This window comes from Paraphaeosphaeria sporulosa (assembly GCF_001642045.1).
Source record: "Paraphaeosphaeria sporulosa strain AP3s5-JAC2a unplaced genomic scaffold CC84scaffold_3, whole genome shotgun sequence".
In the NCBI taxonomy this organism is placed as follows: domain Eukaryota; kingdom Fungi; phylum Ascomycota; class Dothideomycetes; order Pleosporales; family Didymosphaeriaceae; genus Paraphaeosphaeria; species Paraphaeosphaeria sporulosa.
Window position 1 is genome coordinate 1,727,444 of NW_017253362.1, and position 14,565 is coordinate 1,742,008.

The window sequence follows — 14,565 nt, forward strand, 5'->3', positions numbered from 1 at the left end:
CAAGAGATCTCTGTAATGTGCACTGAGAGTGTCCGATGGGGGCCAATATATGGCCATGATCCGGAGTTGCTTCAAGGTTCACGTTTTGTTGAAAATTGAGCGGATCTTGTCAACAATATGCGACCCGTGGCGTGGATGTTTTGAAGGAAGTTCGATCTTGAGCCGGAGTTTCTGGATTCTGGATCGGTCGATTCCTTCCCCATGAATTGGTATGTCGTTCCGGGCCATATCACTAAAGATCAGCGCAGGAGATGTTCTTTCTGGTCGAGAAAGTGGCATTAGATTATAGCACATCCATCGCCTCAGCATGAGTCTCTTTGCGGACGTGAAGAATAGCGATTTTTCGATACTTCGGATATGCCTGCGTCGCCTCATGGATGACATTACGCTGAATTGGTCTGTCCGTGTAGTCGGGGACACCGTGTGGAGCCGGAGCAAGCAGCAGCTCATAAATTCGTAGGCAGAGCCCGGCGGGCTGAGGAAGGGGAAAACATCTCTGCGGCACTTTTCGACCACACACGCGGTGTTCACCTGTAAGCTGTGCGTGGCGTCTCCTGCTATTTCTGCGACTCGCTCGTGCGAGTGTAGGTCGCCGCCGCTATCTTTGATTAGCTGTCGAAATGATACCCAGGGTGCCGCCTTACCTCCCACCGTCTCCCCCATAATCCCAATTCTCACCATCATGCGCGTCCGGAGAGGCTATGTTTGTTGATAGGCTCGAGGGGAACATAGTGAGTGTGTTGTATTGACAGGCGTAGCAGGTATTAAATGGTTCGACAGGCAGAGGTTGTTATGTAAGCGGGAGGGGGTTCGAGCCAAGTTCGAGCCTAACAAAAATGGCAGGAGCGACGAAACAACAGATGGCCCCAGCTCGATCACTCAGGAAAATTGATGGAAACAGACACAGCTTGACTCCACAGGGAAGGTAATGAAGTAAGAAACATTGACTATTTGAGATACATGAAAAGAGAAGCTGTGTCTGAAGCCTGCTCTAGGGGCGCCATTTCGGTGAAGGGATCGTATGCAATGGGTATCGATATAAGAAAGTCGTAAAGTCATTCAGGCAGTGGCTGTAGAGGCACCGACCGGTGGCGTTGGAGTAGACTTGGGTGCATGGATGTCCATGGGAAGGATCTCCGTCTTCAGCTCGCGCGTCTTCTTCTGCTTGGGCTCCGGCGCTTTCTCATTCTCCTGCACGTAGAACTTGCGCAGCAACATAATGGCTTCCTCCCTGAAGATGCCGCCTGTGACAGGGTAGGGTCTGTCGACGCTTGGACTGTAGCATGTCAGTGGCTGCACTTCAGCAACAAATGAGGAAACCTACTCAGAGTGGATGTTGAGCACGCCTCCGGTACCTCCAAATCGCTCGTTCCAGCAACCAAAGTAGACGGCGCGGATACCGTACTGACGAAGCATCGAGGCGCACATGACACAAGGCTCAACCGTAACGTAGAGGTCCGTCTCCTTCAGGTCGCTGATTGGATGCTTGGACAAGATGCCGGCCAAAGCAACAAACTCGGCATGCCGCGTGCCATTCAGGGTGCGGTTCGTCTCGTTCATGCCGCGACCGAAGACCTCGCCATTACGAACAAAGACACAACCGACTGGTGTCTCGTCGCTTTTGAGCGCAAGTTCGGCCTGCCATTGACTCAAGGTTAGCCGAGCCGACATCTGAAGGGGCCTAGGGCAAGCAGGCAGACGGCGAGGGTACCTACCATGTTTATGGCCTCGCGCATGAAGCGCTCGTGATACGCCCTCTCCTCCGGGTCCATGTCGTCTGCGTCGTGATCTGCACCAGGGGCTTGGCAGGGCTGAGGCTCGCTGTGCTCGAAACGGTGGTGAGGTTGAGTGACCAAGTCGGGCGCTGCGCCCGCAGGCGAGCCGACCATTGTGCCCATGTTTCCGTCCTGCTCAGGCAATCGCTCGCGAGGAAGTTGCGAGGCCATGTGAAACCAAAAATAACCATGGCAAAACGTAAGCGGCGCCTGGCGCAGTGCACAGTGTGTCCGGTGTGGGCAAGCGAGACCCTTGTTCCTTTCCGAAAAGCGCGCTAGTACCAGTGGGAGTACGCTCACTCAGTTGCCGCCGCCCGTTACGTGGAGCTTCTGGAAACCGACGCCTCCGACGACCACATCACATCACCGCGCTGCTGGATTGCCAGGCACCAACATTCACATCGCTTCCACCTGCACCGCCACTCTCGTCTTGCGCGTCACTTCTTGACGGTTTATATCAACGCGCATTCCAGCTAGCCTGGATTGTCATCGTTTGCTTGGTGCGCGGCTGAGCTCCAGCACCTCAATACAGCTCGCCCACAACTCTACACTTACACCACGACAAACCACCGCCCTGCACCCAAGAGCAAAGCTTTAAGAAACTACGTCCATCAACATGACGCTTTCCGAAGAGTTCAAGTCCAGAAATTTCAGTAAGGACACCCGCGATGGAGCGATGGAGGAGTTGCTGACACGGCTCGCTGCACAGGTATCTACGCTCAATGGTTAGTCTCGCCTCCTTCATCATCCCCTCGTAAGCCTTGTACGTTGTCGCGAGAAAGCCCGAATGCCATGCGCTCTTTGGGAGCACACCCTCGATGGTCGCCCGTCCAAGGGCCTTCGATCCGATGCGAGCATCCGGAAGTGCGCGCCGAGGGAAGATGCTGCGGCCTGACTGTGCCCAAGAATGGGAACGATTTCTTATAAAAAGACGAACAGGACGACGGCTGAGAATGAGAAGACTCGAAGATGCTGACACCACCGCCAGGACCGGCGTAATCTGCATATTCCTGTGCTTCGCGCTCGGAATATCGAATCTGTTCAATGCCAATTGGGTCATTGCGTTTAGCATCGTTTGTCTGTGGGTACAAGCGCACCCCATCGCAGACTAGTTCTAATGCGCCTACAGAGTTTACGCGCCCGTTATTCTATTCCTCGAAGTACCGCTGCTCCTCCGCATCTGCCCGACGTCGCCCAAGTTCGACACCTTTATTCGTAAATTCGAGACCAACTTCCTGCGCGCCGGACTCTACGCCGCCATGAGCGCAATACAATGGGCCAGCATTGCCGCACGGGTGACCAGCTTGATCGCTGCTGCCGTGGTACTGCTCTTTGCAGCCGTTTTCTACGCGCTTGCCGGCCTCAAGGGCCAAGCATTCCAGGGCAGCAAGACTCTGGGTGGACAGGGCGTCGCGCAGATGATCATCTAAGGGACACCAACGAGCGGACTACAAGTGAGCGTCGGTGAGGCGCGATTGGAGAGATGGAGAGAGAACCAGAAAGGGAAGTGAAGCACAATAGTGGCCTCGCAAGCGAGCTGCTGAGCGGCAATACAAGTGGTTGGCAGCATTTTTCAGGCGACTCAATGTTTTATATTGGAAGGTTGGAGGATACCTCCAGGAGTCACGATGTTCAAATTTCTTGTACCACGAATAGGCGCTGTTATGATGGGAATGCTCGAAAAGACGGTATTGGTCGCTTTGCCAGGTTCTAGCACAGCAATTGATGTATTCAATGGCCACGCGCGCTCAATAAAGGCCAAGTCAGTATGCTATAGTTTGTTGACCAACACCCGCATGGGCCATTCGCTTGCCAACTGGTGATGCTCAACGATGTCATGTTCGTGTGGAGAGACCTACGTAATTGCATGCACACGGCTCCACATCATGGCATGACGGAAGGCAAACAATGGACGATCTTCCGCTCTAGACTTACGATGTTGGTTTACTCATCCTTCGGCAACATGCACTGCATCTTGAGGCAAACGAAGAGGTTTGATACGATATGCAGAGGATCCATAGGTACTACATGGACCAGCGACGGTCATGTCTCAATTCACGTCCATTCGCGGAAAAGGCATGGTGTCAGGCGGCTGGCACAGAAATCTGTGCAATGTGAGTGATTCTCGTTCTGACATGTCATCTGCAGCAGGGAAAAGCAAAAGCGAGCGGTAAAGGTGGTGAAGGGCTAGAATTGGCTCAGGAACGGGTTGCCCAGGTGGTGGCTTGCCTGCCCAGGTGATCTTGCGCGGGGAAACGCTAGCAAAGTGGCGTCAGTGGTCAGTACCATCGTTCGGTGTGGGAGCGCAGAATTTGCTCATCGGTTGCGGCGATAGTCTACTGGGAAATGCCTCAGCTTGAATCTTGCGGCTGATACGAAGGCACTCAAGGATGTCATGATAAAGCGAATCCCAAGACCCGCGGTACACGTTCAGTCCCTGCATCTTATCGCGACATGATGCTTGGCATCGGTATCTGCGGTGGAGACAAGCTGGAGGGTTGAGCAGCTTGCCTGCGTAACACCAGACGCGGCATTGGCGCGTGTAGCAATCGCCCCTGCAGACGGTCGCGCCGCATTGCGTGCTGGTGAAGTGAAAGGCTGGGGTAGCGGGGTCAATTCTTGTTTTGCAAAGTGATCGGTTTCTGCGTGCACGTTCAAACGCCAGGGCGTGGAGCTTGCATCATTGGCGGGTCGCCCGCATACCCGTACTTAAGCTCACGATCGCTTCATCGTGGCCACCAGTTTGCGTCTTTTTCTGAATCGATCCCATTTTGAAGCTCTACCTCCCTCTGCCAGACCACCGCAGCGCCCAATTGCGCAATCTGAGGTGAGTCCCTCATCCGCCGGCTTTGTCTGATACGCGACGTCAAGCTGCTTCAACTGCGGTGCCCTCATTGGCTGCCCATGTGCTGGTCGCATCTTCGGTGCCGAGGAGCTGGCGCAGGCGTTGAGCTTCTGGTTCCTTGAGGTTCCTGGCGCCGATTCGACGGCTACGTGCTTATCTCACAAGCTGCGTTTCATACATTGGACCTGCCACGCTCACTGACACTGGTTGACAGCTGCTCGACCACATTCTGACTACCGCACCACACCACACCGCACATCTCATCTACACACAACAATGAGCGCCCCGCCGCAAATACCACCCCGTCCAGCGCGGGCCCAGAACTCGACGCCCAACTCGGCCCACATGGACGTCCCCAAGATCCCCCCGCGTCCGAAGCGCAGCGTCGACCGCTCCATTTCCCCCGGCCGAGACGCCTTCGCTCGATCTCCACTCAACGACCCGTCGTTCCTCCACACTAAACCGCCTCCCAAGGACTCGCATCTCAGTGCCGAGCTGCCGGCCCGCCCACCCAGCGTCAGTTTGCCTTCGCTCGGCCAGGAAGGCTCCGAGTACGCGAGCTTCGAGGACCTCTCCAAGACGCTCTCGAACCAGAGCCAGAACGGCGAAGCGCCCGAACAGACGAAGCAGGTGGCCGGCGACCTGCCGCTCCATGCGCCCAAGGCGTCTCTCCCGGCCTCATCCGCCAAGACCAGGATCCAAACGGTGACGCGCACCGATTCCGATCAAGCTGCGGCTGCTGGCTTTGGCAAGACGCTGGCCCCGGAAGGAAAGCCTTCGGGCGACTCCAGTCGCTCCGTCTCCTCACGCCCAAGCTCCATATACAGAGAGGAGGAGGAACATGGCATTCCTGAGATTGGTGTCCAGGTGCCCATGTTCCGGAACGCGGGAGACGTGCAGGCGCCCACTCCTTCGCCATACGAGACGGCGATTCCCACGGGCGTGGGCTTCTTCAACAAGGGAGACAAGCCCCGCCATCACAGCAGGACCAAGAGCGGTCGTGAAATATTCCACGGTCCTCCTGGTAGCTACGGTCTGCACGGCCACGGCAAGATTGGTAACGACGAGTTCGAGCAGAATTGGTACAAGAAGCACCCCGAGGACTTGAAGCGCGAGAAGGCCGGCGAGTATGGCCCGCACATTCAAGAGAACAGGAAGGATTACCACTGGGGAGGGGAGAAACTTGACAAGTTGGTGCGCAATGCTATTGTCGAGGGCTACGGTCTGGGTATGCAACTCGTCTCCAAACAACCGCTTTTGAAATAAATACTAATACAGACCACAGGTACTTCAAGAGAAGCTGTCAGCACTCCCGACGAGCAGATTGGTTTCTTGGCTAGCGAGGAATATGCCTCGCGCATGGCCTCTCCGAGGCCTAAGTCATCTGGTCGTCCTGCTTCAATCAGTGAGAAGTCAGGAGCACCTGTTGCCGAGTCCCCTCTGCGCCAGGCGAATTTCCCCACCGACGTCCTGAGCAAGCAGAAGACGAATGAAAGTGAAGCTGAAGAAGATGTCATCCACATTGATCCTCCGAATCGCCGTGAGAATAAGATCCATGGTGGTGGATTTGACCCGTCTACGCACGATCTTGGCCGACAGGGCGGAAACACAGACGAGAAGGGTGGATGGGTCTCAGAACGCGGCTACGGTACTCCCATCCTAGCGTCTGACGAGATCAAGAAGGATCCTGAATCTGAGTGGAGGCAACCCGCAATTCCTCCTGAGCTGGAGCGTCGTGGCAGTGGCGACTACACTGTCAATGACGATGCTACGCCGTCCTACATCACCAAACAACGCACTCACAGTCGCCCTCATAGCAGGAGTTCTAGCAGGAATAGCAACCATGCCAACCCAGCGCGAATCATCTCCTCACCGCAGTTCGACCGGAGCGGAACCCCTCTTGACTCAATGAAGGAGTACGAGCCTCTCTTCCCTGAAGATGACGAAGATCCGAAGAAAGCCAAGACCCCTATCGACAAGATCAAGAAGCGTCCCGACCTCGCTCGCCACCAATTCCCCAGCCAAGACGTATGGGAAGATACCCCAAGCAGTCTTCAGCTGGAGACCACTGTAGATACGGCTCAAGATCCTGAGGAACCGAAATCCGCGGCAGCCGAGCCGGATGCTAGCCAAGTCTTCGAGAAACCGCAGACTGAGCAAGCGCGTAAAGAGCACATCACTAAAGAGGACCAGCAGTCGTTCTTGCCCGAGAACACCAAGAAGTTCGCCAACAAACATCTGAAGAACGCATCTGAGGGTCGCCCTGGGGTGCAGCGCTTCCCTAGCCAGGACATCTGGGAAGACTCTCCCGAGCACTTCCACCTCGAAACCACCGTCAGCACCCCTCAAACGCCCGAGACGAACGAGTATGCAGATGATTCTTCTGTGGTCGAGAAGCCAAGCATCCCAGCGAGGCCCAACATCCCCGCTCGTCCACAGGCCGCAAAGGAAACGTCACCCGTGGATAAAAAGGCGCCCGTCCTTCCTGAGCGACCCAAGCCGCAAGTCCCCGCCCGCCCCAGCAAACCCCTGACCAAGTCTTCCGACAAGGTCCCGACCGTCGGCGCCTTTCCCGACGACAAGGGCAACGTTGGTTCCGAAGCCCAGCAACAAGCCCAGCAACCAAAGGCCAAACCCCCCGTCCCCGCGCGTCCCGGCGGCTCCAAAATCGCCGCCCTCCAAGCCGGCTTCCTCAAAGATCTAAACTCCAAGCTCGGCCTCGGCCCGCCAAAAGTCAAAGAACCTGAGCCAGAGAAAGAAGAGGAGAAGGAGCCGCCCAAGCCCCTCGAGGACGCGCGCAAAGGCCGTGCTAAAGGTCCGCAGAGGAGGAAGCCCACTAAGTCGCCCACACCTGCGGCTGCGGCGACGGGTGCCGGGGATGGAGGAGCGCAATCATTGAGTGTGGGTGTGGTGAGCACGCTGTGGCAAATTGGTGACAGTGGCGAGGTCGAGGCCCCTGCTGCCGAGCTGGCTGCCAAAATGCAGAACGCGTTGAAGCCGACTACCTCCGCCACTTCGTCTGCATCGGACTCGCTGGCGCTGCCTGTAACTGGCGCTGAGGAGTTCAAGGAGACTGAGGATATGGAAGTTCTCGAGCAGGAGGAGCACGTTGAGCTGGGCGAGGCGTCGCTTGAGCCTGCTGCTGTCAAGGACACGGAACCTGCCGCTGCGAGTGCTGCTGTCGCGGAACCTGCGTCCGATGAGCCTGTCGAGGGGCAGACGGTGGGACGTACCGACGCCGTTACTGTGGAGCCTGCTGATGCGGATCCGCTGGTTGAAGGCAAGGTGCCTGGTGGTGTGTCTGGTGAGGAGGTGCGGGAGATCAAGAAGGAGATCAAGGAGGAGACGAGGGAGAAGCTGGCGGTTGGTGGGGGCGAGGAGAAGGCTGCCGAGGTGTGAGGGGTTTATAGAAACGAAAAGTTGCGCTGGGAGGGAAAGGGTAGGAAGGAGGTCCTTTGACGTTAGCGTGCATGGTGGGTGGATGGAGGATTCGTTTGGTCTGGTTGTGGTAGGTAGGATATGATTGCAGGTGGTATATCTAGCTAGCTGATTTGATTGGGTACTCTGTGCATTGTATGGATCTTGTTCTGTTTGCAGGTTTCTGATTTCTCTGTGATGGGTGTCTGTATTGTCATCACCCGATCTCGCCGCTAACTGGCGGTCTTGAGAGTGGGGTAGTATGGGCATATAGTCGCTTGATGTACGACTAATTGTCTGTCAAGGAGGTACACTAGTGTTGAGAACCGAGATTTAAGACTCAAAAAGTAGTGCTTCCCCATCTAGGAATTTTCTGCATACCAAGGCTCAACTGATCTCGGGAGATGTCACGGATACCTACAGCGCCTTGCCGAAAGGGACACTTCTACCATGTTACCGTGTCTCCAGTCACAAACAGATACCCGCCTTCGCCCGCGCCCAGCACTGCGGACCATACGATTGCTAGTGCAAACGATTCGCACTGGCCCTATCGGTGTCTTTCTTTAGCAGACAACCCTCTGCCCTCTCTTTCTTCAGTCTTGATCTCCCACAAAGCAACATAGCGTTCCGCGGCACATGCTTCCGATGCACGACTCGAGGCCATAACGCAACTAATGTCCTTCCAAGAGAAGAAGTCGTGGACCCAAGTTACCGGACCTTCCAGTGGAGCTGATGAATATGATCTGTAACATCCTTGTCACCCCGCTCCCCCAATGCCTCGAGCCCAAATATAGCATTCACACGTTAGCTGTCAGTCTTATCTACAGGACCAGCAACCAGAAGACCCACGACAAGACTGCCTTTAGACGCTGCAGCATTGATCTGGGACCGGATGGCTTACGAAGATTGGCAGGCATAAGCCAGACTTAGACTTAGCCAGCAGGATAAGGCACATTACTCTGGAACACTAGGAAACCCCTGATTCACAGCATGAGCTTGACGAGGAAGACGCAAGCGAAGCCGAGTCCGGGAAACGCTCCAATGAGGAGCACCGCGAGAGACAAGCTCTTGTCAAACGTGATCTCCTCGAGTTGGACGAGGATGAATTCGTCGGGCGATCAGGTGCCGATACCATTGTCCTGGCTCTGGCACTCACACAGCTGCCAAGTCTTAGAGAAGTGTTCATATTGCCAACGGAACCTGATTACAAGTCAGCCTCAGGACGCGAATCTTGATGCTCTCAAGCAAGAACGACAATACAGATGTTCTCGATACTCACCACTGCCTTTTGTCACGCAGGAACGAGATTGCCTCGTCCGGGAACGCACAAGATCGGGATTTTCACCTCCGATGGAGCCATTTCTGTACAGGCACTCAACATGCCCATGGCCACACTAGCCTGTTCTGCCCAACTGTCCGAACTCACGCTCTACCTGGAAACCCAAGAACAGTGGTGTAGAAGTAAGTCAGCTAGCTGCATATTAATCATTCTCCGAAAGGACCGAATTGTGATGAAAAGAACTTTACCAAGGGACCTAACCATCATGTAGATCCCAGGAACTGGCATGATTTAGCTCCAATAGTCCGCAGCTGTGGAAGCTTGACCTACAATCTCGAGACAACTGGGCAGAGGCCGCTGAGGTATTTTCGAATATCACCCCGCATGTGAAGCTACCACGCCTACAACTTCTCGCTTTGACCTTCAGAAATTTCTTGCGAATTACTTCAAGCTGCAGTCCCTCAAGCTCAATTCGTTGCACATAACAGGAGAAGCAACCTTCGTAAACGTACTAGGATTCATCCAGAGTAGACGCCCAGAATTAGCGACCTTCCAATGCCATCAGATGGCGCAGGAAGAAAAACCCGTTAATTTCAGGACGCTTGGAAACATGACCTCTACTCGTCCATTCGCATATAAAACAGAATATACGATCGGCGAAGTCACGGCGAATACACCCACAGCTTTGAAGAGGTGTCAAAACCTGCCAAATACGAGGGGTTGGCCGAGGTCTGGACCTTCGGAGGAGTTGTATGCGCTCCCAAATGTAATGCGAACACCTTATTCGTAGTGAAGGAAAGCAAGGACTTACCCGAGGACCACTTGATCAAAGACTCAAGTTCTTCGCACACCGTCGACGCGGCGAAACGATCCAGCCTTTCTCGCCAACGTGCTTGGAAAGGTCCAGACAGCAGCTCGGCAACCCGAACTCGCAACCCCAAAAGCTTGGGCAGCTGCCAACGTCCCCTTAACAATCCATCCACATGCACTGCACGAGAAACAACAGACCCAACACAACCGACCCTCGCCAGACCAAGACCGCCCCTCCTGCGCCAGACAGATTGGCGTACTATCACTCTTTCCCTCCAGTTGCGCTTTCTCCTTCTCTTCGACAGCGAGCAACCAACCTGACAACCCACTGCCTCCCATCCAACCCTGACCGAGCCCGCAATGTCACTGGAAGTGTGCACGCCAGACCACCGATCCCATGGGTTCCATGACCGCTTTCACGCTACAAGGTAGCAAGTCCCTAAGCCATGATCCACAAATGCTAAGATATGGAGACTGCAAGGACAGCTTCCTGCCTAGGAATGATTGCTCTAGTGAGAACGTCGTGTTTAGCGTAGGGCTTCTCATGCTGGCGAGCAAGCCAGACCATCATGACAATACGAGACACCGCAACGAATGTTGCAAGCATGCTCTCCATCATCATCATCATCATCACCACATCATTCACCACACCAACATACGCTCACGCAGCCATAGGCCCCGGCATGACTATAACCTACATGTATTGTTACGTTACGTTGCGCTACGGGAGATCAGCTCAGCGGAGCCATATATGCGTACAGTCCAAAATAGACTATCGTGTTTCCCGGTTATCACGATCCTGCTTCTCTCCTTTACCTGACCGAGTCTTCTTATTCCAATCCATCATGTTCAACACCAGAAGCACCTCCCAATCAATACCCAAAACCCACGTCTTACGCGCCAAAAACATTACACTCAAAGAAGAACAAAAAGACGCCGCGGCGCTGAAATATAATGCGCAGATGGTGCGCGCAGAAATCGCTGCAGAGAACCTCGGGTGGATGGGCGGCCTGCAAAGAGGCACCGCTTGTATGCAAAAGAGATGACTGACATAGATGCCATGAACAAAGAACTCCGTAAACACCGTGTAGCTTTCGTAAAGATGAGGCCCCGCCGTCCCATGGTATCGTGAATGACCTTGCCTTTAAATGCTGGAATGCAAATGCGCCGCTCGCTCGCTCGTTGAAATTGATGACTCGAAACATTTTTTACTGGAACATCCACTGGCAGTGGCAAGCGTCCGATGGATCTGACCTCCTCTCCTGTTGTCTCCGTGCCTTCGCAGCTTCTGTTGATGAAGGCGGCGGACCTGGAGGAGCCCCATAGAATTCTTTCATCGCCGGATCGGACTCTTGGAGCCAAACGATGACGTTGCCGCCGTTACTGCCAGATGCTGGAGCAATTTGTCCGTTGTCGAGCAATTGCATCTTTTGACAATAGGGCTGCGGTGCGCCAGGGAGTCGTCGCTCTTCGATCTTAACGATGCGGGGATATGGGAATGGGAAGCGGAAATTAGATCTGTCATCGCCGCGTTCCTGTGGAGTTCTCTTCGTAGGCGGCGGTGTGGCGGATGCGGTCGAGGTTTCAGGGAAGGATGCCGATATCGTGGCTGTTGGGGTCATCACTCCATTGAAGGGGTCGGAGGGATTAGGAGTGGGGTAGTTGGTCATGGAGGCAGCTGTCGAGTTATCTGTGACATATATGTAGCCCTCGATGTAGGTGGAGTTCCAAATGCAGTACCAAGGGTTGTCGCCAGGCATGACCTGGAATCGATGACGGAAGGACGGTTTGTTATCATCGTCATCTCGCTTTCGCAGATTGGTGCCGGCAGCAAACTCCTCATTCTGAAGGACAACAACTTTGTCGTACCGCCCTGAGAAATGCCATGCAGGCCCGTAGCCTCTATAATCAAGATCGCTAACGAGCTGCAAGGTAGATGGAGGTACGAGAGGAGTCTGGAGTCCGTACTGTATGCTACCATCTGGGGCAACCCATGTTTGCAGGGATGCCTGATAGCCATCCGTTGTGGAATTAATGACGACCTGAAGGGGAGCAAAAGACATTTTGCATGACCAAGCCGCATATTGGTTGCCCAAAAGAAGACAACCAGGGCTACTTTCTTGAGCGTAACCTAGGGGAAGCGAGAATGCACCCGTAGGCAACGCAGGGAGCGAACTTGGTGTTGCAATGGGAGTCGCTCCAAAGAGAGTATTGCCGGTAACTGCTAGTTCCCTGTTCGAGTTAGTTGAGCTCTACCTGGTCTGCTGAACGACTTACGGTTTATCATGGCCGTTTCGATTTTTATCCTGCTTAGACTTCTCCTTGTTCTTGGTTAAGAAGGTGCCAATCGCGGCGCCAAGCACGACAGCAAATATGAGCAACAATATGAGCAAGCAAAGGGCCACAGTGACAGGTACTTTGCCCCATAGCCGCTTCTTACGCCAGCTTTGCTTCCTGATACTCGGTTCGGGTTCGGCCTTCTCCGCAACAACACCGTCATCCGTTGTCATTGTCAGGAGTGAGGCTGATTCAGATGTAGTCGCGGGTCGAGGAGCCACATTGCCAGTCTGGGTCTCAGGCCGCTGTTGTGGCAGGAGAGCGGGTGCAATGGGAGCCAAGGGGGAGACAGGAGACACGGGCGAAGGAGGTGCGGGCGGTGCAGCATCTATCAATAGCGTGTCGTTGGACCCTGCCATGGGGTTTGCTCTCGCCTCAAGCGGAGTGGCGCTCGCTTCCGCCGCCATCGAGGCCTTTGTGGGCCCCTCCTCCGGGTATCGTGAGTACGGAGGCAGCTGCTCCGTATGCCCGAATGGCCCCACAATGTCCTGCTCTTCGCCATCTGGTCCTATCTGTCTGTGGAAGCCGTTGTTGATGCCGGGGAAGCCAACGGGTATGGCCGTCTGCACTACGGGAACGGGCGGCTCGTCCTCGACAACGTTCTGCGGATACATTCCGTAAGGGTGGCTGGGCCCTGTTGGAAGCTGTGGTATTGCGGGCGGCTGCTGCTGTGTGGACGTTGTAGATATGCTCGTGTTTCGCACCATTGTGTTCTGTGGGTACATGCCGTACGGATGGCTCGGGCCAGAGCTGAACGGGCCGTCTGAAGTGGCCATGGTAGCGAAGGAGGCGGTCGAGCTGACGGATGCGCGGTGTTGCAAGGGCGTCGCCTGCGAATTGGGCCCTCGTTGATGCGCACCACGCGGCGGATCGTTTGGCGAAGTCGTGTCCAGCCCATACGGCACCTTCGCTATGCTGTTGCGCGTCGCCATCCTCCTGAGGTCGGTGCCGTCGGTCGACTTGTGCTGTGCCATATGCGGCCGCAGCGGCTCGATTTCATCCTGAAACGGGTGGTCGTGGCGCCTCTCGTTCCTGTTGTTGTTCGCGTTGGCGGGGCGGAAGCCATCCGACACGGACGGCATGAAGTCGTCCTCATCTGGGTCCAGCGCGTTCTCGTCGTCGAAGACATCGGGGTTGGGCGGCGGATGCGGTGGCTTGCCCTCGTCGCCGTCTCGTCGGTCCATCGCGTCGTCCCTTGACAGCCCCAACGGGCCGGGTCACCCTGGAGTCGAGCGGTCAATGGGTGCGGAGGGCGGTCGACGCTCTCGCTGAGGGCGCGGGCGATGGGGGCGGTCGTGGGCAGCGAGCTCGTCGTCGGTGTTGGTGCAAGAGAGGCTGGCTGGCTCTGCGCGACGGCAGGCGTGACGGGAGGCACTGGCGCTGGCCGCCCGCCGTCTCGAAGCAAGTCGGGCAGGCGCTAGTCAGGGGTTGCACCTCCCTCCGTTTCAGCACGGCCTTCCCTCAACAGCCTCGCGCCGCTTCAAAAAAGGCCCTTCTTCCGCCCCAGAGACCAATGAAGACACCCCCTGCACATGAACTCTGCACTCTTGCTGCTGCTGGCCACCGCCTGCTTGTTCTGCGATGTCCCCGCGACCGCTGGCCAAAGGGATGCATTTAGCCATTGGGCGGCAGATCGCCATCCCCTCGCCCAATATCCTACCGCTGTATCGAGCCACCTTCCACCCTGGCCCGAGTGCGGCCAACCTGCGCCCCTACCGGCTTTTCCCGCTTCCGCTGGTGCAGAGTGCTAGTCGGCAGATCGTTAGAAATGGAGCATCAGAATGCACGAACGATTCACTGCTGCGCCTTTGGCCGTCTAAACTTGCAGTGCACCCAGTGAACTTGAGCAAGTCTGCCATTTCCCATGGGGCCCGTCATTGTGCGAGTAGTGGCGCCATTCAATTTGCCCACGGCCGGAAAATTCCTTTCTGGAAGCATGGATATATATTGTTCCTGAGCAGTTCGCTTACGGGACCACTCCAGGCTCGACTCGCTCCACATTGTGTAGAGTAAAGCACTGCGAAGCGAGGGTATATATGCGCTGCTGAAAGGCTACAAATGATACTTTCGCGCGAACGAGAGCATCGTGTTGCATGTTGGAC

The 14,565-nt window shown here is 55.5% G+C and overlaps 5 protein-coding genes across 5 annotated transcripts; 3 read left to right on the forward strand and 2 right to left on the reverse strand.

The window, feature by feature from the left end:
* Window positions 1–562: 562 nt before the first annotated feature.
* On the reverse strand, window positions 563–2,176 carry CC84DRAFT_579493 (cytidine deaminase-like protein). Its single transcript, XM_018186742.1, has 4 exons — window positions 1,716–2,176; window positions 1,325–1,638; window positions 645–1,276; window positions 563–598 (listed from the first exon to the last, which is right to left on the reverse strand). The coding sequence occupies exons 1-3, from the start codon at window positions 1,944–1,946 to the stop codon at window positions 1,060–1,062; spliced, it is 762 nt and encodes a 253-aa protein (XP_018038836.1). The 5' UTR covers window positions 1,947–2,176; the 3' UTR covers window positions 563–598; window positions 645–1,059.
* Window positions 1,982–3,433, forward strand: CC84DRAFT_1162418 (uncharacterized protein). The gene is made up of 4 exons (XM_018177991.1): window positions 1,982–2,428; window positions 2,485–2,500; window positions 2,764–2,856; window positions 2,905–3,433. Exons 1-4 carry the CDS (start codon window positions 2,392–2,394, stop codon window positions 3,203–3,205), a joined length of 447 nt encoding a protein of 148 aa, XP_018038837.1. The 5' UTR covers window positions 1,982–2,391; the 3' UTR covers window positions 3,206–3,433.
* A 1,089-nt stretch (window positions 3,434–4,522) lies between these two features.
* Window positions 4,523–8,181, forward strand: CC84DRAFT_1162420 (uncharacterized protein). Its single transcript, XM_018177992.1, has 3 exons — window positions 4,523–4,602; window positions 4,835–5,848; window positions 5,906–8,181. The coding sequence occupies exons 2-3, from the start codon at window positions 4,897–4,899 to the stop codon at window positions 8,017–8,019; spliced, it is 3,066 nt and encodes a 1,021-aa protein (XP_018038838.1). The 5' UTR covers window positions 4,523–4,602; window positions 4,835–4,896; the 3' UTR covers window positions 8,020–8,181.
* Window positions 8,182–10,580: 2,399 nt separating this feature from the next.
* Window positions 10,581–11,253, forward strand: CC84DRAFT_579975 (uncharacterized protein). Its single transcript, XM_018186745.1, has one exon. The coding sequence runs from the start codon at window positions 10,696–10,698 to the stop codon at window positions 11,170–11,172; it is 477 nt and encodes a 158-aa protein (XP_018038839.1). The 5' UTR covers window positions 10,581–10,695; the 3' UTR covers window positions 11,173–11,253.
* An 81-nt stretch (window positions 11,254–11,334) lies between these two features.
* On the reverse strand, window positions 11,335–13,395 carry CC84DRAFT_1087117 (uncharacterized protein; the record flags this gene model as incomplete). The annotated part of the gene is made up of 2 exons (XM_018174187.1): window positions 11,335–12,358; window positions 12,404–13,395. 2 exons carry the CDS (start codon window positions 13,393–13,395, stop codon window positions 11,335–11,337), a joined length of 2,016 nt encoding a protein of 671 aa, XP_018038840.1.
* Window positions 13,396–14,565: the final 1,170 nt, after the last annotated feature.

What these genes read in the sequence shown, in the direction of transcription:
- CC84DRAFT_579493 (XM_018186742.1), bottom strand. Translation starts at nt 1,946, where the DNA reads ATGGCCTCGCAACTTCCTCGCGAGCGATTGCCTGAGCAGGACGGAAAC. An exon ending in TGCGCGAGGCCATAAACATG is followed by an intron (nt 1,639 to 1,715) that starts GTAGGTACCCTC and finishes AGTCAATGGCAG; the next exon opens with GCCGAACTTGCGCTCAAAAG. An exon ending in GTGCTCAACATCCACTCTGA is followed by an intron (nt 1,277 to 1,324) that starts GTAGGTTTCCTC and finishes GACATGCTACAG; the next exon opens with TCCAAGCGTCGACAGACCCT.
- CC84DRAFT_1162418 (XM_018177991.1), top strand. Translation starts at nt 2,392, where the DNA reads ATGACGCTTTCCGAAGAGTTCAAGTCCAGAAATTTCA. An exon ending in GCGTTTAGCATCGTTTGTCT is followed by an intron (nt 2,857 to 2,904) that starts GTGGGTACAAGC and finishes ATGCGCCTACAG; the next exon opens with AGTTTACGCGCCCGTTATTC.
- CC84DRAFT_1162420 (XM_018177992.1), top strand. Translation starts at nt 4,897, where the DNA reads ATGAGCGCCCCGCCGCAAATACCACCCCGTCCAGCGCGGGCCCAGAAC. An exon ending in TGTCGAGGGCTACGGTCTGG is followed by an intron (nt 5,849 to 5,905) that starts GTATGCAACTCG and finishes TACAGACCACAG; the next exon opens with GTACTTCAAGAGAAGCTGTC.
- CC84DRAFT_579975 (XM_018186745.1), top strand. Translation starts at nt 10,696, where the DNA reads ATGACAATACGAGACACCGCAACGAATGTTGCAAGCATGCTCTCCATC.